We start from the raw sequence: 24,535 nt of genomic DNA on the forward strand, positions 1-24,535 counted from the left end.
TAGGATCATGACCTGAACCGAAATCAAGAGTCAGATGCTCAAATGACTAAGCCACCCAGGTGCCTCCAGAATGAAAAAATTTTAATTTAACCTCTTTGGTCTTAAAGATGTAAGTTTTTTTCCTCTCATGCCAAAAACTTGGTTCCCAAGGATATCAACATAATAACTCACTTACTTTCACCAGGAATAAACATACGAGTCTCAGAAGAACAATACAATCTCACAAAACAATACACCACTTCCACAATTACTGAAAATGGTTTTTGTTTATTAGTCAATCATTTACTTATTTGTTGCTGCAATTTTTGTCCTTTGGGTGTATCCCACTAGGAAGGCGCAGTGAAATTCCTATATGGTAAAGTCATTTGAAATAATTCCTTTGTGTTTATGTCATCAACTTGATATATGGTTATGCTCATTCATGTCATTTTGCTTTCAATTTTTAGGAATTAAAAAATTATTTTAATGTAATATTCACCTGGGTCTAAAGCCAAATCTATAGAGCAAATTATATTTGGACAAGCCTATCATCTAACCTCGTCCTCTACCTATCATTCTCTCTCTTCCCCCACAGGTAATACTTTAAAGTTCTTGTTTGTTTTCCTTTCCATCTAAAAAAACAGAAGCAAAATCTACTTATGTATATATTCTTCCTTTCTTAAATAACAGGTAGCATACCATTCACTTTTCCCTGTCTTGTGATTTTTACTTACAGTATTCTGAAAATCACTCCTTGGCAGTGTACAGAGATATTCTTAATTCCTTTTTATAAGTATGTAGTACTCTATTGTGTGCATGTATTGTAATTTATTCAAGCGATCCCCTGTTGATGGAAATTAAATGCTTTTATCAATGGAGTTTCTATACTGAGTAACTCTGTCACACGGTTAAACAAGTCCCTACGGAGGGACCTTTCAAGCTACCTTTCAAGTTACGTCCCAATTCTCAGCAGCCTTCTCCACACCAAGGAGCTGGCTCTGTTTATGTACAGTACCTAGAGCTGGTTACTTCCCAGGTAGCAAATATTCCTGATAAGATACTAACTACACTCTGATTCTGAAAGTTACTTCAAAAAAATCTTATTGAAGGGAGAATGAGGAGTTATTATTTACCAGGTATAGAGTTTCTGTTTGGGATGATGAAGAAGTTCTGAGGATGGATGGTGGTGGTGATTGCACAACATTGGACTTAATGCCACTGAATTGTACACTTGAAAATAGTTAAAATGGGGGACGCCTGGGGGATTTAGTTGGGTAAGCATCTGACTTGGGGTCAGGTCATGATCTCACTGCTCGTGAGCGTGAGTCCCGCATTGGGCTCTGTGCTGACAGCTCAGAGCCTGGAATCTTCTTCGGATTCTGTGTCTCCCTCTCTCCCTCCCTCCCCCACTCACATTCTGTCTCTCTCAAAAACTAAACATTTTAAATGAAAAAATTAAAACAAAGAAATTGTTAAAATGATAAATTTTATATGTTTCTCTTACCTCAATAAAAAAAGGAAAGATGTATGGGAAACATAAACAAATTACTTAAAAATAGCAATAAAATTTTTTTAATGTTAAAAAAATTTCCCCAATACACTGCTACTTTATTGTGTGACTTTATACCAAAATGAGAATTTTATATGTAAACTAAATGATATTTTTAATTGGTACGGATGTACTCTGTCACGGGGTCAACAGTAGATGTCTTCAACAAGGAGATGGCTCCTTTCTCCACTGCTGTAATAAATGAGGGTTGGTCACCTTCCAAGCTGAATCATATCTGACATGGCATCTGTACAAATTACTCTCCAAGTCTAAGGAAGAGATAGCAAGTTAGCACTTTCCAGACTTATATTTATCTTACTACACGGTGACTTGAGTTTTATGGTTTCTAAATAAGGCATTTATGACCAGGAAATCCAGCTCAGTGACAAAGGAGACATACTGCTATATCCATTCCTGCTGATGTTGGAGTCAAGGTTTATTACACTGCGCCGGGGAGGTCAGAGACTCAGGGCAAACCTTCATGGAGAATTGTGTTTAGCTCTAAATCCGGATCCGCTAATGGACGGGCTGTCGACTCTGGTGAATTGCCATCATGCTTCACCGTCTCTTCTTCGTGACCTTGTCTCCACCTATAAAATACGGACTTACCACTGACTGAGAATGTTTCAAAGACGCCAAAAGATCCTTGGCGTCTGGGTGTTCAAGATGTACATCACATTTTCTTTCCCCAACTGGTTATGTGAAAAACAGCCTTTTAAAAGCCTTCAAGTAGGAAAAGCAGCCATTTTACTTCTTAGGGAAAGACTCCTCTTCCTTTCATCGCTGTGACTACACGGGGCTGGGTGACAATGAACTCACCTGCCGGCCACCGGGCATATCAGAGGCAGGACCGGCACCTGCAATCAGAGCTGTCACTTGACTTGGCTTTCTTTGGGATGACACAGATCGCAGGGCGTGTGCACACATGGCTGCCAGCGCACGGCTGGCTCAGTGACCAGCTTGTCTCCGAGTAGTCATCTCAAAAGCAAGCAAGGAAACTGATGAAGATGGAACTCTCGACAGAGCCGAAGAGGAAAAGCCAGAGGGCACAGGTGTCTGTGCAGGCTCGGCAACAGCTAGAATTCAGAGCCAGGCCACGGTGCAGCAGCGCATTTATCCAAGGCAACTGGCAGATCTGAGGTCTAGACCTGCCTCCTGAAATCTGTACCACGGAGACATACGCGGGGGCAGACAAAATGGTACCACGATTCCCCATGTACCCAATCTCAGCTTCAACAACTGCCAACGTTTGTCAGTCTTGTCTCCTCCACCCAGCCCCTTTCTTTTCCTCAACTTTTAAAGCAAATTTCATATACCATGTTAGTTCACCCCCAAGTATTCCAATATCCTGGCCCTCTGGGGAATGGCTAATAATAATAAATACCCAATATTCACTACCAGAAAATCAGCAATGTTATTTTTAATACAGATGTGGTACAGAATGTTTACTTACAGCAGGGCAGAGATTCTAGTTAAATAAAATTAAAAACCTTTATTTTCCCAAATATAAAATTACTAAATTAATGTCTCAAAAGAAAATATAACATGGTGAAAGCTTTAAATCACACCACGATTCACCACAGGATTTATGGTTTACCAATTACATACTCCACCACTTTGGCAAAAGGATGAGATTTTTTAAAAGTTTATAAACCTAACAGAGCAAAGACTGTATACACCTCCATATTGCACTTTTTTTATGTACAAGGATAAAACAGTAAAGTCAAGTGTATTGCATATACTAAGAACGGCACCAATTTGTCACAACGAAACTTAATGCAGAAGCGGATGTGAGGAGTATTAAAAAATGTAGAAATGTAATCCATGTATGTACAGAGTGTGGAGACTGTATTAACAAACTCATATGTACATTACAATATACTGTACTACTTTTAAATTTTTTAGCATAGTTTTGTTTATTAATAGAGGCCTTTGGTTCTAAACTGCTTGACTAGTTTTAAGCTCACATAGTTTCTTAAGCTTTCCTATTTTTTAGATGCAAGTATATGAGTATAAAAGCACTCAACCTTCTGGCTCACTGGTACAAAAGTTACAATGATCAGTTCCCTTAGGTCATCAAAAACTAGTCACAAAAATAGTTCTTGTATTCAACCTGAATGTGCCACAGGAAAAAAAAAATATTTTCAAGGTTTTCCAGCTTAGCCTAGAGGCAAACGTTACTCCAGCCTCCATTTCAGTGCTACTGTCCCTGCTCTGTACATTCCAGAACACGTGTTTTCTCTAGGCCATTTATTTTAATACTACTCTGTAAGGAAGAATAAAATCTCACTCCAGCTTAAGAGAGTTCGCCACACACCCCCGTTAAGACATAATGAAAAGTTCGAATATTGCCAGCAAGATTTAAAAAAATATGTGTACCCTCTTATGACTCTTCTAGAAAATCGGCTATGAAATAACACCGTTCTTGAGTTCCTTTCTCTCCCATTCCCCTTCACTTCTTCTTGTGCTCGGTCCTCCCTGTGTCTTGCACGAGCCCAGTGATTAACTTTGGAAATCATCCTGAGTTTGCAAATGACAAAGCCCCACATACGGTCCGTGAGGCAAAATCACACAACTGAGGACGAGCTGGTCATTCCGTGAACCAGGGTGCTTGTTGGAGTCCCGCTGATGGCATTGAAGATGTGAAGGGAATTCGGTAAAACGCTCGTCTTCTCCTCCAGCGGGCAAATCTTGAGGCACAGAAACACAACATTACTGAAGTGTAATGCCCCTAAAGACATTTCTCAAAATGGCGTGTTTCACGTAACACAATTTATCATCCAATGGTCACTGTTACTCTGAATGATGGTATGCTCAGAGAGCTCGGCTTTGGCGGTTTGCAGAGGGATTGTGTCAGCTCATCTAGAAAATGGTCTTTTTCAGATCAGGATTTTAAGGGAAAGTCAAGTACAAGGGGTTTTGTTTCCTTTATAAAGTACTGAATGGAGCCTTCTCTTCTAGACTCACCAGATTATAAGGTGGTGAAGTCTATCTTACACGTACTTGCCAGGGACACGATCTAGCCCTGTCGCTTGGAAAAGTCTTTTAAAATGAGTCCTGAGCATCTCTGTTTTTCCACTGGCTCCTTCTCTCAGGGTCTTACAGATTTCCATCCTGGGAAAGAAACAGCAGCTGCCCCTATGACCCTGAACAGGTCTCTCTTCACACTCGGTAACGCGGGGGAGAATTCTAGGGGCGAGACTTGACCTACTGCCAGGTGGAAATTGAGAGGAACATACACAGTCAGAGGCTCCCCTGGGAAAACCAAAAGCAAGTCTACTCCAGGTCACAACCCTTTTTGCTTAAGGATTCAAAAGAGTTTAATCTTCACAGTTGTTGAGATAATGGAAAGTTCAAGGTGCAGTTTAGAGCACGGCACTGCGAGAAATGTCCATATGATATGGGAGCTTATTCTAACATTATCAGTCCACATTGTTTACCTACTTTCTTCTCTTCTAGTGCCAAATGCTGACACCCACTGATCAAACTCTCTGTTACACAGCAATCTGTAAGCTCCATGGAAAAGACCTTGGGCTTTCTCCAAAAACTTATTTTCATGAGACCACCCCTTTTCTGCTTTATCATTCACACATGTATTTCTTTCATCAGTTCAATTTTTTTCTACTTTTCTACATGCCCGGAAGAGGGTGCCTCCCTCTGCACACACTTTATGCCAATGTCTGCAGTTATTCAAACTCAGTCATAACTTTACGTGAAGCAGTTTATCGAGGTTCAGAAAAATAAAATTAAAAAATGACATTACCATCCCATCTGAATGTGTTAGCATGGAAGAGGAGGAAAAAAAAGCAAGCAAGTTAAAGATCAGACATTTCAGTTAGTTTCCTGCAAAAGAATTTCCTAACTGGATCGTCACATGATATGTTAACTGATATAAGTGGTCCTGGCTTTCATTTGAGAGACTGAACGATAATCGTGCAGGAAACCGGAAAAGGATTTATGTGCAATGGAAGTACTCATGTTACTTGTGAAGAATGGCACTGTGATTTGGAAGAAGTCACTGTGGCCAATGGAGAATGGACCCCTACAAAATCAATACTCTGGAAGCTGCTCTTTGACATGCACTTAGTTGGCTGGCTAGCTGCCCCTCTGACTACTGAGCCCACATACATGATCCTACTGAAAGGAGCTCATACAGGAAGGTGATAGTAGCCATGTAACCAGGAAAGATGCCCAAAATAACAAGGACTAGAGAAGCCACCATGAAGAATCCATTAGGGGACCCAAGTCAGTTGTGAACAGTCAAAAACTGAACAACCCTTTTCTTTTAAGTGGCGAAAGACATTTAATGTTAACAGAAAATTCTTTAAACTAGGCTGGCAAGTCTTGGTCTTTCAAAGGATTGGGTGAATAAAAAGATTTCTAGGAACAAGCTAGGTATTTCTTTTTTATGTGAGTTTTGTTTTGCTTTGAGCTAGATTAGGGTGGGGAGGGACACAGCTTCGAACCACAACCACCTCTAAGAGTGACAAAAAGGAGGTGGGTGCTGCTCTCCTCTGGTTGTGTTAGATGTTAACAGGCGGGCTAGCTCTTAGCCCTTCCCCAGGTAACCTGCGCTCAGAGGGCAGCAGCGTGTAGCATGCTACATTACTCTTCAGATACCAAAATTCTGGAAGGACATCAGAAGGTTTAGGCCATCCCAGGGCGCATGTGAGAACCCAACTAGCACGTGCTTGCTAAAAATGACAAGAACCGAGCGTGGCACTTACCTGCTCGTGCATGATCTCGGAAAGCTCTTTCGCCATCTCCCTGTAGTTGGCCTTCATTTCTTCCTGGTACTCTAGCTGGTCCTCTTTGATCAGCCGCTCATTTACCGCTAAGGCTTGACCGCAAGCTTCCACAAATTGCCTGAAATGGTAAGAGAGAGGGAAATAAAGGCATGTTGAGGACAAAGAGAGAGTCCAACTGGTAGCACCTCTTTCTTGAATGAGCACAGATATGATGGCTACTTGAAGAGAAAGAGACATTTCCAGTGTACTTTACCTGAAAACTTCTTTAAGCAACTTCACTTTGTTGTCAGGGTATCTTTTTGTGTTTGTGTCATCTAGGAAAGCTCGGGCATATGCTAGTGGACCTGCGTTGACCTAGATCAACAACAAAGATTTTAAAGTATGTTATTATAAAAATGACCATTCTCATTGATTTGGTTTCAGTTGGCATGTGCTAACAACGCTGTTCAAGCTAGTCATGACTCCTGCCCTCTAGGAACTGACAACCTGAAAGAGGAAACCATGAACAAAGCTTATATTATTATATGTCATTTGATTTTATCACCTCAGACATCATCAGGGTGTTTGAGATGATGGCTCATTTTACGAAGGAGGAAGCAGAGTTTGGAAAACTGAAGGACTTGTTCAAAGTTGAACAGCCAATAAGCAAAACACCTGAGGTCAGAGCCCAAGTCTTCCAATTGGTATTTGTGCCACTCTACACTGACAGAAGGTCCATGTGTGAGTTCAGTGAAAAACTAAAGAATATAGTATATTGGCCAATTTTTTAAAAACTGTTCACCTCTTTGAACTGTGTAGACAGCCATGGACAAATCGATTTGCTATCTTCAAATGAAGTAACCAGCTGAGGTGCGCTGGAATGCCAAAGATTAGGGGCATTTAGCAACAGGATGAGTGAACCAGAACCCTGAATCTCTTGATTAGCCAAGAAGAGTTCCTTGAAGTTGGATAGTCAGGATACATGGGAATGTGGAGAGAAAGAAGGTCAGATACACTGGGTGGGAAAGAGAAAGTCCTAGGCATCTGAGATGGCGTGAGAAAGAACTTGACATGTGATTATCACATCATTTTCCCTGGGAGGTCTGGCGGGCTTGGAAGGTAAGTAAGTAGGGAGGGTCTGTCACTGTTGGTGAAGAGCTGGGCTGTGGTTCTGACCCACGGTAGGCATGACCTGTGCAGTAATGGCAGGAGAGCTGAGGTGTGGGAATTCATACCAGAGGTGGGGAGACAGAGGGCCACAGTGGTGGGAGATGGGCCTCCAAGTCAGGAACAACTAGTTAACCTGTGATGACTGCAGGTATCATCATACTGGTGTTGCATGGGGAACTATGCTAATGATCTGGACATGACCCAAATGACCAATTACCTAAAATGACACAATATACTCAATTTTAAGGATATGCAAACAGGAAAGCTGATATGATTTCATAAGGACTAACATAACCAGATCTTGGAGTACAGAGTCATATAGCCACCATGATGGCTCTGTCCTATACAAGAGCAACCCCAGTGAGGTTCTTGGTATAAGAATTACAGAAATACCTAAATAAAATGGTAAAGTTAATTTCCTATAGCTGCAACTTCACTGTTACCTTGGTGGGCACACACGTATAAAAAAAAAAATCTCCTCAGGGTCACCTGGTTGGCTCAGTCATTTAAGCGTCTGAGTCTTGGTTTCAGCTCAGGTCACGATCTCATGGTTGGTGAGTTAGAGCCCCACATTGGCTCAAGAGCCTGCTTAGGATTCTCTCTCTCCCTCTCTCTCTACCCCTCCCCTGCTCACGTTGTGTCTGTCTCTCTCAAAATAAAGAAATAAACTTTAAAAAGAAACTCATCACCATGGAATAATGATCTTTGCTTCTTAAAGATGATTGGGTATTTATAAATCTCTAAGGTCGCTGTCAAATGGAAGGGCACATTATGCCCTTTAGAAAGCTCAACCTGTCCAGCCCCACCCTTTACTGGCGCCCATACCTCTCCGCTGGTGTTCTGATAGAGGCTGGATGTTCCAAGGCTATGTTAATGAGTGGTTTTGTTTTTATAGTTGCAGAAAAGTGTGGCCTCTGGACCCATTATGTAATTGCTCATGTTAGAATATTTATCGTATTCACTTGATAACTTATTTTGGTACATAAGTCTTTCAGGTCATGAGGGAAGAGGTTGAAACATCTACAAGCCCTTTTGTGGTGAATGACATTTAGAAAATGTTAGGCAACCATCCAGTGTGCATTTGATTAGAAAGGTAACAAGAACTGATTCCAGAAAATAAACGAAAAAAAAACCTTAAAACTTACATATTACATCTACATGCAACTTTCATAAATGTAAGACATTTATGAGATAGAACATAAGTGGGGGAGGCGCAGAGAGGGAGACACAGAATCTGAAGCAGGCTCCAGGCTCTGAGCTGTTAGCAGAGAGCCTGATGTGGGGCTTGAACTCACGAACCATGAGATCATGACCTGAGCCGAAGTTGGACGCTTAACCAATTGAGCTACCCAGGTGCCCCAAATGTAACCTTCTTTGAAGAAAGGAATTGGGTATAAGGATGTGTGTGTATGTGTGTGTGTAAAACATGTGCTAGAATTATCTATATATACTTAAAAAATCACTAAAGCAAGAAGCATACAAATCACTGGAAGGAGGTGATTTGCCAATTTCCTTGGAAATCATGTAAGATACCTTTTAAAAACCAATTATTTTGAAGTATAATATACAAACAAAAAGGTACATATACCATGAGGTCATACCTTATTGAATTTTTACAACTGAACATACATATATAATCAGTAGATAAAAAATTATCTTTTCACTAAATGGTGCACATTGCTTGGATAACTATATGGAAAAAAATGTATCTTGACCCCTATCTGTTACCACATACAATAGATTCCAGCTGGATTGCAGATCTATACAGGAATACTAAACAAAGGAAGAAAACATAGGAGAACATTTTTGAAACAGATTTAAGAACGAAGTTCTTAAAGAGGGCGCAAAAGGGGCGCGTGGGTGGCTCAGTCGGTTGAGCGTCCGACTTGGGCTCAGGTCATGATCTCACAGTTTGTGAGTTCGAGCCCCGCGTCGGGCTCTGTGCTGACAGCTCAGAGCCTGGACCCTGCTTCAGATTCTGTGTCTCCCTCTCTCTCTGCCCTTCCCCTGTTCATGCTCTGTCTCTCTCTGTCTCAAAAATAAATAAAAACATTAAAAAAAATTTTTTTAAACATGAATTATAAAAATAAATAAAGAGGGCGCAAAAATGTTACTAATTAAGGAAAAATTAATTAATTTACCATAAAATGAATAAATTTCTGTTAATCAAAACATACCATTAAGAGTGAAACTTAAGGTACTTTTTCAGATACAATTTTCATAGAAACCAGAAAACAACAGTTTTGTAAGGAACCCTACAGGTATTCACACTTCTTTATATTTAGAAGAGTGTTGATGTTTCCAGTTAGGCACCTAGAATTCCCCAAAGTACTAAAAAGACACTCCTCCAGGTGGGGTTGGATGGGGCCCCCAAGTCTACCGCCCCCTTCTGGTATCAGGAGACACTGCACAGATACTGGAAGGTAACTGGGATGACCAGGTCAAGTAGGGATCTACACTAGACCTTGCTAGGCTTGAAATTTACCAAGGTCCAAATGAGCCCCTGCGTCTGTTGCCCTGTGGTTTGCTTTGACAGCGCTGGGCTCACCTGAACGCTCACGCTGCCCTGGAGTTTGAGCTGCAGCTTGATCATGTCTACTTCGGCTGAGGAACACAGCTGCCGGAGCTCGGCCACCTTCTTACTCATCTCGTCAATGGCTACTTCGATGGGGTTCAGGTCGGTGTGGTGCTGGTACATGACGGGGATCCGCTTCTTCACATAAGGGAAGCAGTGTATTGCTGTGGAGGAACGAGTCCCAGAAATGATGCCGCAGCTTGTATCGTCTTTACTACTATTGAGGTAGAAGTACTTATTATTCCCATTTTATAGATAAGGAACCCAAATCTTGCTAAAGTCACATGCCAGGGTTTCGTGGAACCACAGCACTGTCTTCTTTTATCACTGTGCATGTTTAATGACAGGTTGTATGGTGCAAAGTCAAGAGAGTTGGGTCTTTTTGTGTATGTTTGAAGAAATTACTATCATTTCCTGCTCGGTTTTCTTAACCATAAATGCCTTACCTTCCTTGGAAGTTGTGAGATCTGAAAGACTAGTAGGTGTAAGAGGGCTTTGAAAACATTAAGAACGGTACAGAGTTTTGAGATATCAACAGATGAGATTTTTAGTCCAGAAAATAGTTCCATAAACATATCCTTGAGAAAATTCACTTCTCTAGAGAATTTTGAATTACATGCTTGAATTTGCACAAATCAGAGAAATCAGTGAAAAATAACAAGTGAGAACATATTTCCAAGTATTTTATAAACCAGAAATTCAGGCTGTTGAAGTCACACTAATCATAAAGATATTTTGAAACAGAAGTGAATAAAAAACAGAAATAAGAATATTTACGTTTTCTTATACTTTTTTCTCCCCTACAAAAAAACCAACCAATAGTACTGTTTTCACTTATCATAATAAGATGCCTGAACGTATCAACAAAATGAATAGAAAAACAGCCAGTTCTAATTTGGGTCTGTTTTAAATTTCTACCTTTTTGCTTTACATGGCATATAAGTATCTCTAATATCTTTATTTAATATATATTTATGAATAGACATGAATATAAATGCTTAAAAGCTAATTTTATTTTTTAACAAGCAAAAGTAAGACGGGAGTGTTACGCTTGGATCATTGCTGTTTAGTAAGTGGCTAGGGAGAGTTTACTTAGAAAGGCCTCAGTGAGAAAACAGGGCCAGCACCATGCAGCACACAGTCCAGGTGGGTCACCCAAAGTCTGCACAAAGCGGGAGGTGTTCAGCCTGCCGCAGCCTCAAGTCACACCCTGACAGGCCTGTTCTAGTCCCTCAATGTTTTATCGATCACAGACCAAAGGTCTGTATCTCCTATTTCTTTTGCATTCCTTGTGGATGGTTTTTAAGTGGCAGCAGTGGGATTGATCAATCCTCTTGGAACCTGACGCTTCTTTGGTAGCGTGGTAAGACCTGGGCCTCGCTGCTCTCCAGCCGGGGAGCCAGAGGTGCACCCAGGGGTGGGCAGAAAGCGCTTTACAGACTGCCACTGCACTGCCATGAGTAAGAAGTGCCGTGGAAGCGTTTCATGAGGGTAACAGTGGTGTCAAAACACAGGTGATTAGCGTAATCACAGTTATTTTTGAGTATTTCCGAGAGAACAGTTAATTCCACGGATGTCTGTGAGATGTACGCGGACTATACGGATTTCATTCAGCGTAAAAGTCCTGAGTCTTGCAATGGTAAGTGGAGACTTAGAGAAGCAAGGGAGAGTATAATGATACAGAAAACTCAGAGCCTGTGCATGAGCCCACCAGGTCCACGTGAGCTGGGATTCCCCTGCCTTCCTTGCTGGCCCCATCTTTCTTCCTCTCCCTCAGACTCACTCAGCTCCAGCCATGCCGGCCTACTGGTTGTCCCCTGAATGTGCTGGGCACAAGCACCCCCACCCATTGGCTTTTGCCCAGACAGCTCCTTCTTCCTCCAGATGTTTGTGTGGCCTACTCCCTCACCTCCTTCAAGTCTGGACTAAAGTGTCACCTCCTCAAGTGAGGCCCCTCTGGGCTACTCCATTTTAAATTGCAACCCTACCCCTTCAGTCCCACCTTTCTGATCTCCTTTTGCTTTTGTCCAGAACAAGTATTACCTTCCAACACAGGTATGTTTACCCATTATGTTTACTGGTTATTGTCTGTCTCCTTCTGCTAGAAGGAGACTGCCTAATGCAGACGTGTGTGTTTTGTTACAAAGCCAGGATGGAATACTGCCTGTGCTCCATAAATGTTGTGGAATCAATTAATGCATTAGTGTCCAAATGGCTAAATGAAAGAGCAAAGTGGCCTGAAGGGTGGAAGGTTAGGTGACTGACTGAGTGAAGCATCACGTTACTATAAAATGGCTGGACCTCATGCCATGCGGCCTTTCAGGAAGGAAGGTGAGGAAGAAGGGGCTGAGGGGCATGGGTGCCTGTACAGCCTGGTGAGACTGAATAGAAGGTGAAGAGCAGGAGAATATTTCTCCCCTGAGTGGGAGTCTGGGCAGGATTTGGAAGACTCTGGAATAGTGATTGGGAAGAAGCTCCATGGCAGGAGTTCCATGACAGGAAGAGAGGAGGGGGTTAAGTTGGGAGGCAGGCTCAGAAATTTACACAGAAGGGGTGTGGAGGGTTTCCTGGTTTTCCAAATGATCCCACAATTGCAGTGAACTGACTGACCTACCCAGGAAAGCGAGCCTTTGCCGGGTTCAGAGGTCAGCCAGGGCCAGGGCTCCCCCACAACTTGGATGGTCAAAGGTCTGGTTTGAAGGAAAGCAATGGAAGAAGAGCCTGAAGGATTAATAACATAGGGGAAAACTCTCAAGTTCAAAGTCTTTGGAATATCCTGGTCTGTGTGCCTGTAAAGGTTGATACGGAGCTCATGTGTTCTTAGTAGCATTTTTACAACCCTGTCTCTAAATCTTTATGCTGCCCAGTAACTATCCTTTTCATATTTGGAGATCTTTCAGGGTGAAAACTATACCTTTTTTGGGTATTTTGTTGTACTGTAATCCCCTTTGGCTCATTAGCAACCTCAAAAGGCAAGGGGACCACTGGTGGATAAGATCCAGCGAAATAACGTACATTCTTGCCCCTCCTGGGTATCATTTATGATGTTCTTCAACACAAGATGGATAGTGTAAGTCTATCCATTTTACAGATGGGGAAACTAAGCCATAGAGAGAGGTTAGGTGACTTGCCCGGGATCACAGTGAGCACTGCCCTGGGTCTGCAGGGCGAGGCCCAGGCTCTGTACTGCCCATACTTTCCCATCCCCACAGATGAGCTGACACCCCTGTGTTAACTCTGCCTCTCTCTGCAGCGGTGATACTCTGTCTCCTCTGTTCCGGCAGGTACAGAGCTTTGCTCTTGTTCTCTAGCTGATCAAAAACACTTCTGTGACAAAATGATAAACTGTGACCCTGAAGGAAATCTGGCCAGGGAAAACACTGTTTCTGAATCGATAATGCTCCTGAGCAGAATAATCCTAATAAAAAATCCTGACCCTGACTCATCAGGGAACTGGGTTTATTTTAAGCGCAGTGCTTAAACTGGAGCGGCACCAGAGTCACCTGGGGGGGCTTGTTCAACACAACTAGCCGGGCCCCACGCCCAGAGTTTCTGATTCAGCAGGGCTGGGCGGGGCCCACAAATCTGAATTTCTCCCGTTCCCAGATGATGCTTATGCTGCAGGTCCAGGAACAGTGTGATAAGCACGGACTTAAGGTCATGACTGTAGAGATAAATGCCCCAAGCTGGCATAGTGACCCCACCTAGAAATGTAGTTATCTTGTCTAAGAAGAAGAATTTGCTACTGTGTCCATGAGAAAAACAACTCCTCTCCCCATGGGGAGGGACTACCATTTTTGAGGACAATACTGTTTGAATTTCACGTGTTATCATTACTCTAAAAGTAGTAGGGGCTCTTTCTTTAAGAAAGCAGGAGTTTTTTTTGTTTTTTTAATTTTAACTTTTATCTCAGTTCCTTCCTAGGAAGGGTGAAGAATTCTCTGTAATATGCTGTTCTGAGCTATTTTACATTGAGTCATGTTCTTTCTTTGGTAATAGCTTTACTGAGATACAGACTCACCCACTGAAAGTGTCCAGTTCAGTGGTGAGAGTGGAGCCCATGTGAAATGTGGCATCTTAACAGGGGTCCTTTTACTCATCATCACACTGTTCCCTATTATTGCCCGGCAACATCGGCTTCTAGACAGAGCAATAGACACCTTCCTGGTTCTACTGAACTATCACTCTTTGAAACAGCGGATGTAGACACACCTGGCTTTCTGAGCAGACCTCTCACCGACTTTTTTTGAGGTCAAGAAAGTGTTCTATTTTAGGTTACCCTAGTCACGCTGCTGACCCCAACCCAAGAGTGGACAAGGTCAGGTTCCCCCAGAGAAGGTAAGAGTCTACACTGTCAGGAACTAGGAAATGATGCAAAACACGTTTCTGAGAATGGGTTATCAATGGCTAACCAGGGTCCAAGGATCTATTAAAGCTCCTGTCACAGCTGAACGGAGAGCCTCTGAAGGCAGTGAGCTTCCTGGTAGGGCTGGTATCCAAGCTGAGGTTGGCCAGCCACTCTCAGAGATGAGACACAAGGGATCCAACCTCATATCCTATTTATTCACTCAGCCTAAAATCCCTGACCAGGTTCAGGCTGGGAACTGTGTGAGAAAGACATGTAGGGGTCTCTTCCTGTGAAGGAGACACAGAACCCGTATGCAGGGGCTCTTGAGGCCCTGGGCCTGGAGAGGGGTCTGCATGGGTTTCAGAAGGCGTCTGTAAGTCACCTGAAATTGTGTGCAAAAGCTCTCTGAGGAGATAAGGGTCCACTGGTTTCATCAGATTCTAAAAAAGGGTCAGTGACTTGACTTCGGGTATGAACTTCTGATTGAGCAGAAGAAGAAAATGTTAACAGATAAATAGAAAAATGTCAGGAGTATTCAAAAGTAAGCATTAGATAAATGTTAAAATGAAATAGATATCTGGCGAAAGTTAACTCAGCCTGAAGGGCCCTTCCTTCTAGAAGCTTCTGGATCCCTTCCAGCGAATTCTTTACCTCGGTGTCCAGGCTAATGTCTGTATGGGATTCTGGAAGGTATTATGCTAAGCGAAATAAGTCAGTTAGAAAAAGAGATCATATGATTTCACTCCTAAGTGGAATTTGAGAAACTCAACAGATGAACACAGGGGAAGGGAAGGAAAAATAAGACGAAAACAGAGAGGGAGACAAATTATAAGACACTCTTAAATACAGAGAACAAGTTGAGGGTTGCTGGAGGGGGTGGGGTAAATGGTGACGGACATTAAGGAGGACACTTGTTGGGATCAGCACTGGGTGTCATATGAGATGAATCACTGGGCTCTACTCCTGAAGCCAAGACTACACTGTATGTTATTTAACTCGAAAATAAATTAATAAAAAAAGAAAAGCAAAGAAAAGAAAAGCAAAGAAAGGAAAAGAAAAGAAAGGAAAAGAAAAAAGGAGAAAAGGGGAAAGGAAAGGAAAGGAAAGGAGAGGAGAGGAGAGGAGAAGGAGAAAGAAAAGAAAAGAAAAGAAAAGAAAAGAAAAGAAAAGAAAAGAAAAGAAAAGAAAAGAAAAGAAAAGAAAAGAAAAAGAAAAGAGAAAAGAAAAGAAGCGAAGAGAAGCCAGGGCAACGGTACCTGTCAATATGGTTCGCCGTTTGCACTGCTCCTCAACCCCGCCCTGCCTTTTCCCGGTCTGAGTGAAGGGCATCTCAAACATGAAGCGGCGAATGTTATGAGATCTCTCAAATTCCGTTTTCCTTTCTTGCAATTCTTTTTCATCGAAGAACGGAATCACGTGAGTCACCTGGATGTATGCATACTTGGAATCCAGATCCTTAGGGTTGACCTTTAAGGGAATAAACAAAAGGGGAGATTCGTGCTATTTGAAGGACTCTTTCAAAGCATCCCTAAGCTTGTCTTTCCACTTCTTATTAATAGAAGATTTGGAAAAGTTTAGAAAAGTGGAAAAAAAATAGTACAACAAACACCCACATACCCACCACTTAGAACAATTGCTAATGCTTTGTTCAAGCATACACACACACACACGCATACGTGGACGCACACTTACACATGTACGTATAGACTTTTTGTTGTTGTTGTTGTTGTTGAACCATTTCAAAGTAAGTGGTATCCATCATGGCACTTCCACCAGCATCTCTTAAACAGGAGGACATTCTCCTCCATGACCATAATGTATATCATACCCAATAAAACTACCTTAATTCAACACCCAGTCCATTAAAGTTTCTCAAATGTCCCCAGAATGTTATTTATCACTATTTGTGTTTGAACCAGAATCTAATAAACGATCATATTTAATCTAATATTCTCCACTTTTTTTTTTTCCTGACACTGAATTTTTTTTAAGACATCATGTTAGTTTTCTTGCTGAGTGACTCCCTGTCTGGATTTTCCTGCTGGCTTCCTGAACTGCATTTTTACATATTTGGCTTAGAGAGAAAAATGTTTATTTTAGTAATAATGTTTAATACCTAGAACCTCAAATTATAATTAATCCACAGATTATATGTAAATAGAAGTGGACGAATTAATACAGGTACAGACTAGTCTAAGACTAATCTAACCATAAGTTTAGCTCCTGATTAACTCAGCACATAAACGCTTTTAAAACTGCATTGCTACAATTCAATTAGCAGTGCTCTAACATCTGTGACGTGCTAGATAGAACATTAAACATAGATATTTCCCATACAAGCCCAATAGCTAATATATTAGGGAGACAAATGAATTTTGTACAAATGAATTGTATTTAAGCTTGTAGAGCAATAAACGGGGAAGGGTGTGAAAGAAATGAGGGCAAAGAATTTGGAGACAATTCTGGAACTGGGGCTGACAAATAAATAAGGCCAAGAAGGTTTTGCTAAAAGCCTCTAGTTATCATGCGCCACTGTCCTCTCAACAGGAATGTTTGTGAAGAAAAATGAAAAATGGGTATGGACGTGCCTAAAACTTTGGAAGTTAAGAAAATACATAAAGTCATGAGTTATTAACTTCTATTTTAGAAATAGCCATCCGGCCAATCGCTACAACTGTGTTCAAACCTATGAAATGTGACTCTCCTTAGCAGAAGCAATGTAAAAGCAGTGGAAATGCACATGCTTGCCTAGTTCTCAGTGGTATTTCCCTAGTTGTCATTTCCGAAGTTGTACATGAGAAACAGGAGCAACGGAGCACCGGTGTTTGGGGGAAGGGAAGAAGGTCGGGAAGGTGTTCCAGCTGCTACAAGGACAGGGGATTGAGGGGGAAGAAGAATGCACATGAGGGTCCCGAGGAGAGGTTGTCACGTTGAAGCCACAGCTTGACACAGACAAAGGTTTCAGTTTCAGAGAAAGAGGCAAATTGGACCTGGGTAGTTCGGTTTAGGAAAAATGTAGGCCTTCAAAAGGTCGTGTTAAAGGGTTCTGGTTAAAAACAGACCAACAATGTGTGTTTATCCCTTTCCTTCACGCAACTCTCTGGTATAGAATTCACCTGTGAGGACCAAGGAAAGAGGACAGAAGACAGCAGTGGGTGAGAGAGTTTAATGAATTTCTGGAAGGCAGGTGCAAGGAGGTGTGCTACCCAACGTGGCAGAGACACCGTTTTCCCACGCAGGTGGGGCAAGGAAGGTTTCTGAGGAAAACAGCACCTGGTGATGACAGAGGTTCTAATCTAAGTTCCCACAGAGGGATAACCAGTGAGTCAGGGTATCTCTCTGAAGCTTGCTGCTATGGACTGAACGTCCATAGGGTGAAATTCATAGGGTGAAATTATTTTTTTTACAGATTATTTATTTATTTTGAGAGACAGAGAGTGAGAGAGCACAAGTGGAGGAGGGGCAGAGAGAGAAGGAGGGGAGAGAATCCCAAACAGGCTCTGCACCACCAGCACAGAGCTGCACAGAGTCCACCATCAGCACAGAGCCCAACTCGGGGCTCAAACTCACGAACCGTGAGATGGTGACCTGAGCTGAACCAAGAGTCAGATGCTTAACCAGCTGGGTCACCTAGGCTCCCCTCATAGGGTGAAATCTTAACCTCCAGTGTGATGGCACTGAGGCAGGAGGTGACCAGGTCATGAGGGCAGAGCCCCCACGAATGGGATTCATGCCCTTCTAACAGGGGCCCCACAGAGACCCCTCACCCCCTCCACCATGTGAGGACACAGGGAGGAGATACTCATCTGTGAACCAGGAAGGAGGACCTCACCAGACACAGAAACTGCTGACGTCTTGACCTAGGTTTTCCCAACCACCACAACTATGAGAAATTCGTGTTGTTGATAAGCTGCTCAGTCTGCGGTGTTTGTTACATCAGCCCGAATGCACTGATGCCCATAGGGGACCAGCAATAGGATTCGGGTGGCCAGGAGAGGTGTGAAGTGGAAATCAGGGTGAGCATCAAAGTCTGTTTGGAGTGGTGAGGCCCCAGGTTCCCTTCCATCATCCCTGCTGCACAAGAGAGGAGAGGTTGTTCCTTAGAGGAAGTGGTCTGGAAAAACAGGTCCCACATTCAGCCCGCAGGCTGAATAATCAATCAATACAATATCATGACTATGAAACATTTCCAAACATGGTCATACCTTGCCAGAATCCTGTATCATTTTCACATTTTCAGAACCAAATTTATCTGAGTAAAGTTTAAGGAGTCTCTGGGAAATTTCTGACAGAGGCGTGAGTTTGGGTTCTTTGTAAATATACTCTTTTCCATCTTCATCTTCAAAGAATCCCTGTGACATAAAGCACAATTAGAGCTGTTCCCAGGTATAGCCCCAGGCTTACCACCCAGGAAGGGTTCTTGTGTTATAGGGGTTAAAAAAAAAAAAAAGGTGGGAGGGAATGATTCTAAAATAAAGTCCTACTTAAACAGGCTCTCTGAATAGGAAGGAAAATGATAATAATGTGAAATCAGGTTGCAAAGATAAAACACAAAACTGCAAACTCATTCAAGAATGTTGAGTGAAATGAAAGATTGGGGACTCGAGACTGTTCTCTCATGATCTAATGATGGGATTCAAGCCTGTTTCACATTCCCAAGAAGTAGAGCTCACTATGAAATGATTCGGCAGGAAATGTACACACCTCACATCTCATGCCTCCCCCATTTTCACAGGATTTTACGGCATAAACAGAAACATTCCAGTCTGGAGCAGCTCTGGCAAACGTTATGGCAAACGTTACCTGAAGTTTGTATAAATTCTATTTTGCTTTACTTAGGAGAAAAATATGAAAGGGCTGGAGCATGGCATCAGCAAAGATTTTCATGATCACCAGTTGATTATCATGTGGTTTAGTACCAATCATGTCTGCTGAACACAGCAAGGCTTAGAATTGCATGGGAAGTGAAAAAGGTTGAAAATTTTAAAGTCCAGATTGGGGTTAATACTTGAAATTAAAAAAAAAAAAAAGTTTCTCGTCTAAAAATAAAAGAGAGAAAATGGTGCAAAAAACACAGTATATTAAAAAAAAATGCAGGCTAACATGAGACAAATAACACCCACATCAAACTAGTGTAGATGCAGTAATTTCACTACATTACTTGCTTTTTAAGCATTTACTGTAATTACCTCCACATCTGTTTCACTGTCTGTAAACTGGTATTGCTATAAAGTTATAAAAGACAATAACAGGATAAATTGAAGGTTATATAGCGCTCACAGAAAACCACACACCCTAAATAAATGGATTATAATTTATATAATTTAATCATGTTAGAGACTTTGGAGGTTAAACTTTCAGTTAAATTTAAATGAACCCTTTTATACAGGGTTTCTGAAATATTACAACAGTAAATATACTTGTGGAGATATTATATTACAAAATAGAGAGATGCACAGGGAACAAAGGAAACCAGAAAGTCTTAATTTTGATTTTAAAACATGCAGTGTAGATGTGTAAGGAAACAAGTGATTTATTTCTGTAAATGGAATAAAATGTTAATTTTTTTTTTTTGGAGTTTGTAATGATTGGACAGATATACATACAGACTTGAAAAGGAAACTTGCAAGTCACACGGAAGTACCAAAGATGCCACTAAAAATGTCTTATGGAGGGAGAACTTACCGCTGCCTTAAGAAAGTAATAAAGAAAAGACAGGAAGAAAGAAAAAAAAGCAGAAAGTTTACTACTGAGGAAGATAAGAACCATACTAAATATGACAAATTCATCAAATTAGCATTTATAGAAAACAGAACACTTACAAAATACAACTTTATAGAATTAAAAAACAAACAAACAAAAAACCCCAAGGGTTTAGAAGGACGGTCTGCGGAACAGAGAGGAGCCTCACCTGTCCAAAGAAGGCCACTCGGAAATATGTCCCCAGGAGCCTGCGGCCAGAGTGCATGACCTCAGTTACTTTGCTGTAGGCCCGGTGTAGTGTATCATACAGATGGGCTAGCCTCTGGAAAACAGGACAAAAAACCCGTTTCTTCCCACTTGTAACTAGTAGGATCAATTGTAAAATAATTAAATGAGAATGAATAAGTAAAAATTCCTTGGACTTGAGTAAAAGAAACAAAAGCAAACAAACAAAAAACCAAAAGACCAAAAACCAAAAACCAATGGTAATGCACAATGGTAATGACCATTTTTTCGATTACAATGTTTTCTACCCAGAAAGCCACCTTGCGTACCAAGGACCCATCGAATCTCCACATTGTGGTAAGCAACTTGTTTTCAAGTTAATGTGACATGTTGGAGATAGTAGAGTCCTACGATGACATTTTTAGTCTCTGCTTTTCCTACTTTCTTTGATAAGCTCAAACAAGCTGGACAACTCCCCCCAGCCCAGGAAGGATGACAGGGACACCGGCTTTCCATGCAGGGGAGCAAGGAAGAGGTCTGAGGAAGAAGGCACCTGATGATCATAAAACTCTGTTCTTGGCAACCTTTCAAAAGTAGAGTGCCACAGTTACCAATCCTTGTTTTTTGAGATTTGGTGTCGCATAATGGCTCTGAGGGTGGTGACCTCCAGCATCACACAGAGGGTCAGAGGCCACATGGTCATCTCTGACTGGGGTCTGCTTGCTCTCTTTGCATACAAGAAGGTCTGGGTGTATGTGTCGTCCCACCGTCCTCTCAAAGAGGAAGAAACAAACCACTCTGATACCTCAAAATCTCTCCGCTTCTCATAAATGGGGATGATGAGTTTATAGATGTCAGCGATTAGCTCATAGCGTTCAGCCTTCCAGAGTCCATCTGCACACTGCTCTAGAAGCTCCATGAGCACATCCTGATCAAAGAAAAAGGCCACCGGCCAGAGAACAGTGTTACGGGAAACATGACATCGTATTCTTTGCAGAATGCTTAACCGGTTAAGAGGGTTAGGAAGAAAATTTCAAAACACATAATATTTCTAAACACTAACTTCCACACTTGTTATAGCTCATCACTATGCTCTTTTTCTAAAAAAATCTTTTATGTTTATTTTTGAGAGAGAGAGAAAGAGTGCGAGCAGAGGAGGGGTAGAGAGAGAGGGGGACAGAGGATCCGAAGCGGGCTCTGCACTGACAGCAGAAAGCCTGGTGTGGGGTTCGAACTCACAAAAAGTGAGATCATGAACTGAGCTAAGCTGGATGCGTAACTGACTGAGCCCCCCAGGTGCCCCCACTATGTTCTTTGATGAGCCATTTTTCAGTCATTTACAAGCAGAAATGCAGGATCACAGTGTATGACCGTGTAATAGTTAATACCATGGGAAAAACTAACATTGATCACTTCACACAGTCTCTCAATTTTTGTTGAGTTCTCTTTTTATAATTAGAATTTCAATTTTTTTCCTTTCTGAGAAACAATGACAATGCTGAAACACAAAGCTATTTAACTGTGGCTTTAAGCCCAATTAGACACCTCAGAGCAATTTAGTAATGGCACATAGTGGGCATGATGCCTGCCACACCAACATCCTTTCCTCCTTTCCTTGGAAGTTTCTACCTACTGGAGTTTGGGTAGTCAGCCCACCTCTATTAAAGTCCTTGAACTTTGAAGGAAGCTAACACTTGCCATGACACAAGGGCTGGGGCATGTGGCTCAGGTGTAAACTAATCAGCATAAATCTATTTCCTGGCCACACTGTTTCATTTTAAATATATTTTTTTAATGTTTATTTCTGAGAGAGAGAGAGAGAGAGAGAGAGAGAGAGAGAGAGAGAGAAGGGTAGGGTAGAGAGAGGGAGACACAGAATTTGAAGCAGGCTCCAGGCTCTGAGCTGTCAGCACAGAGCTTGACGTGGGGCTCGAACTCAGTGACAGTGAGATCATAACCTCAGCCGAAGTCGGACACTTAACCGACTCAGCCACCCAGGCGCCCCTTGGCCACACTGTTTCCAAAGTGGACATGGGACCTAAACACACCAATCAGGGAGAATCTTAGGACTGAAGTGAGAGAAGTTTTCTCACCAGCCCAGACAGGAGAGGCGGCAGGGAACATGACAGGGGCTGACATCCATTTCATGGCCAACCAGGGACCCGTCTGCCTTAGTAACAGAGTGGAGAGCTCCCCCTCCCTCCCAAAACAACTATGTCATAGATAACTCTGTAAAACATTTGCATCGATTGCTGTCAATCTCTCTGTAATTTCCTAATGGAAGACAATTTACTTGATCTTTATTATTTAAGCCCATTTGAGTGGGGTTTCATGAACGATGTTGAGCAAATTTTCATGTGCTTATCTGTCATCTGTATAGCTTTGGCAAAGTGTCTATTCAAATCTTTGACTCATTTTTCCACTGGGTTATTATTATCGACTTTTGAGAGTTCTTTACATATTTTGCATAAAAGTCCTTTACCAGACATGTCTGTACTTTTCTCCCAATCTGTAGTTTGTGTCTGGAATTTCTGATCAGTGTCTTTTGAAGAGCAGAGGTTTCTAATTCTGATGAACTTCAATATATCAGGTTATTCTTTTCTGGATTGTGACATATTATATGGAAGAAATTTCTAACACAAGTTGGCAAAGATTTTCTCCTATGTTTTCTTCCAGAAGTTTAATAGTTTCACATGTCAGTTCATGATCCATGAAGTAATTTCTCAATATAGTATAAAGTATGGATCAATTTTTTTATACAAATGTCCTATTGTTCCAACACCATTTGATGAAGACTATCCTTTCTTCATTGAATTGCCTTTGAATCCTTATCAAAAGTCAACTGAACCGTATGTGTGTGAATCTATTTCTGGTTTCCCTATTTTGTTCCATTGATAGAGGTGTCCATCCTTGTGCCATTCAATACCACAGTTTTGATTACTACTACAGCTTTAGAGAAGGGTGTCTCCACAGTGACAGTAATGATATTTTGAGCCACACAATTCCTTGTTCTGGGGGTCTGTCCTGTGCACTACAGAATCTATGGCAACGTCCAAAGCCTCTACCTGCTAGATGCCAGTAGCAGTACCCTCTCCTTTCCCCCTTTCCCCTAAATGTGACATTAAAAACGTTTCTAGCTACAAATTACCAAAAGTCCCCTGGGAGATGGGGACAAAATGATCCCAATTGAGAACTAATGCTAATTTATAGTAACCTTAAAAGTCAGGTAGTATGACTCGTTGAATTTTTTCAAAACTGTTGTGGCTAGTCTCTTCCTTTGCTTTTCCATATACATTTTGAATCCATTTTGTTAATTTCTACCAAAACTCCAGATGGGAGTTTGATCAGAACTGCTCTGAATCCATAAATCAGTTTAGGGAGAATTGATACCTTAATAATATGGAATCTTCCACTCCATATATTTAGGTCTTTCATTTTTTTCGTCACTGTTTTGCAGTGTTTAGCATAGAAACCTATATAGATTTATATCTAAGTTTTTGATATCATTATAAATAGTAATGTTTTTTTAATTTTGAGGGTTTCTTTCAAGGAAAGTGCTTTACTGAGTAAGATTTAAAGTCATCCAGCACACCTGTTTGTAGGAATAATATAAAACAATCACTGATAGATGAAACCATGGTATAAGAATCTCTAAACGTGAAAAAGGTTGAATGCTTTTTGAATATTGATTTTGTATCCTGTTATCTTGTTAAGCCCAATGTTAGTAATTTCTTTTGTAAATTCTTTGGGAGTTTCTCTGTCACAAAGACAACCGTATCTAATATGAATACAGGCAGTTTTATTTCTTTTTCTTGCCTTATTGCACTGGCTAGGACATCCAGCACGATGTTGAATAGGAGTGTTGCAAAAGCAGATATTCTTGTTTTGTTTCCAATTTTAGGGAAAAGCACTCAGTCTTTCACCACTAAGTATAATGTTAGCTGCCAGATTTTTGTAGATAATCTTTTTTATTTTTATTTTTGAGAGAGACAGGGACAGAGCGTGAGCTGGGGAGGGGCAGAGAGAGAGAGGGAGACACAGAATCCAAAGCAGGCCCCAGGCTCTGAGCTGTCAGGACAGAGCCCGAAGTGGGGCTCAAACCCATGGACCGTGAGATCATGACCTGAGCTGAAGTTGGCTGCTTAACTGACTGAGCCACCCAGGTGCCCTGTAGATAATCCTTTTTAGGTTGAGGAAGTTCTTTTCTCTTCTTAGTTTTGTTGTTTCTTTTTAGACCATGAATGGATGTTGAATTTTTT

At 41.5% G+C, this 24,535-nt stretch overlaps 1 protein-coding gene across 22 annotated transcripts in view; it reads right to left on the minus strand.

Annotated features, from left to right (window-relative positions):
- Positions 1-2,933: 2,933 nt before the first annotated feature.
- Positions 2,934-24,535, minus strand: part of DOCK9 (dedicator of cytokinesis 9) — a 289,683-nt gene continuing 268,081 nt past the window's right edge. For 15 of the 22 annotated variants that reach the window (XM_053217409.1, XM_053217390.1, XM_053217377.1 and 12 more), the window contains 9 exons: positions 21,082-21,204; positions 20,260-20,373; positions 19,538-19,573; positions 18,554-18,700; positions 15,605-15,815; positions 9,974-10,164; positions 6,530-6,630; positions 6,256-6,394; positions 2,934-4,218 (listed from right to left, as the gene is read on the minus strand). In XM_053217409.1, the coding sequence (XP_053073384.1) occupies positions 4,096-4,218; positions 6,256-6,394; positions 6,530-6,630; positions 9,974-10,164; positions 15,605-15,815; positions 18,554-18,700; positions 19,538-19,573; positions 20,260-20,373; positions 21,082-21,204 (1,185 nt within the window). In that variant the 3' untranslated portion in view covers positions 2,934-4,095. The remainder of the gene's footprint in view (positions 4,219-6,255; positions 6,395-6,529; positions 6,631-9,973; positions 10,165-15,604; positions 15,816-18,553; positions 18,701-19,537; positions 19,574-20,259; positions 20,374-21,081; positions 21,205-24,535) is intronic. The other 7 variants (XM_027065148.2, XM_027065144.2, XM_015075964.3 and 4 more) reach the window with 1 other exon arrangement.

Source organism: Acinonyx jubatus, chromosome A1 (genome assembly GCF_027475565.1).
Source record: "Acinonyx jubatus isolate Ajub_Pintada_27869175 chromosome A1, VMU_Ajub_asm_v1.0, whole genome shotgun sequence".
Taxonomy (NCBI): Eukaryota; Metazoa; Chordata; class Mammalia; order Carnivora; family Felidae; genus Acinonyx; species Acinonyx jubatus.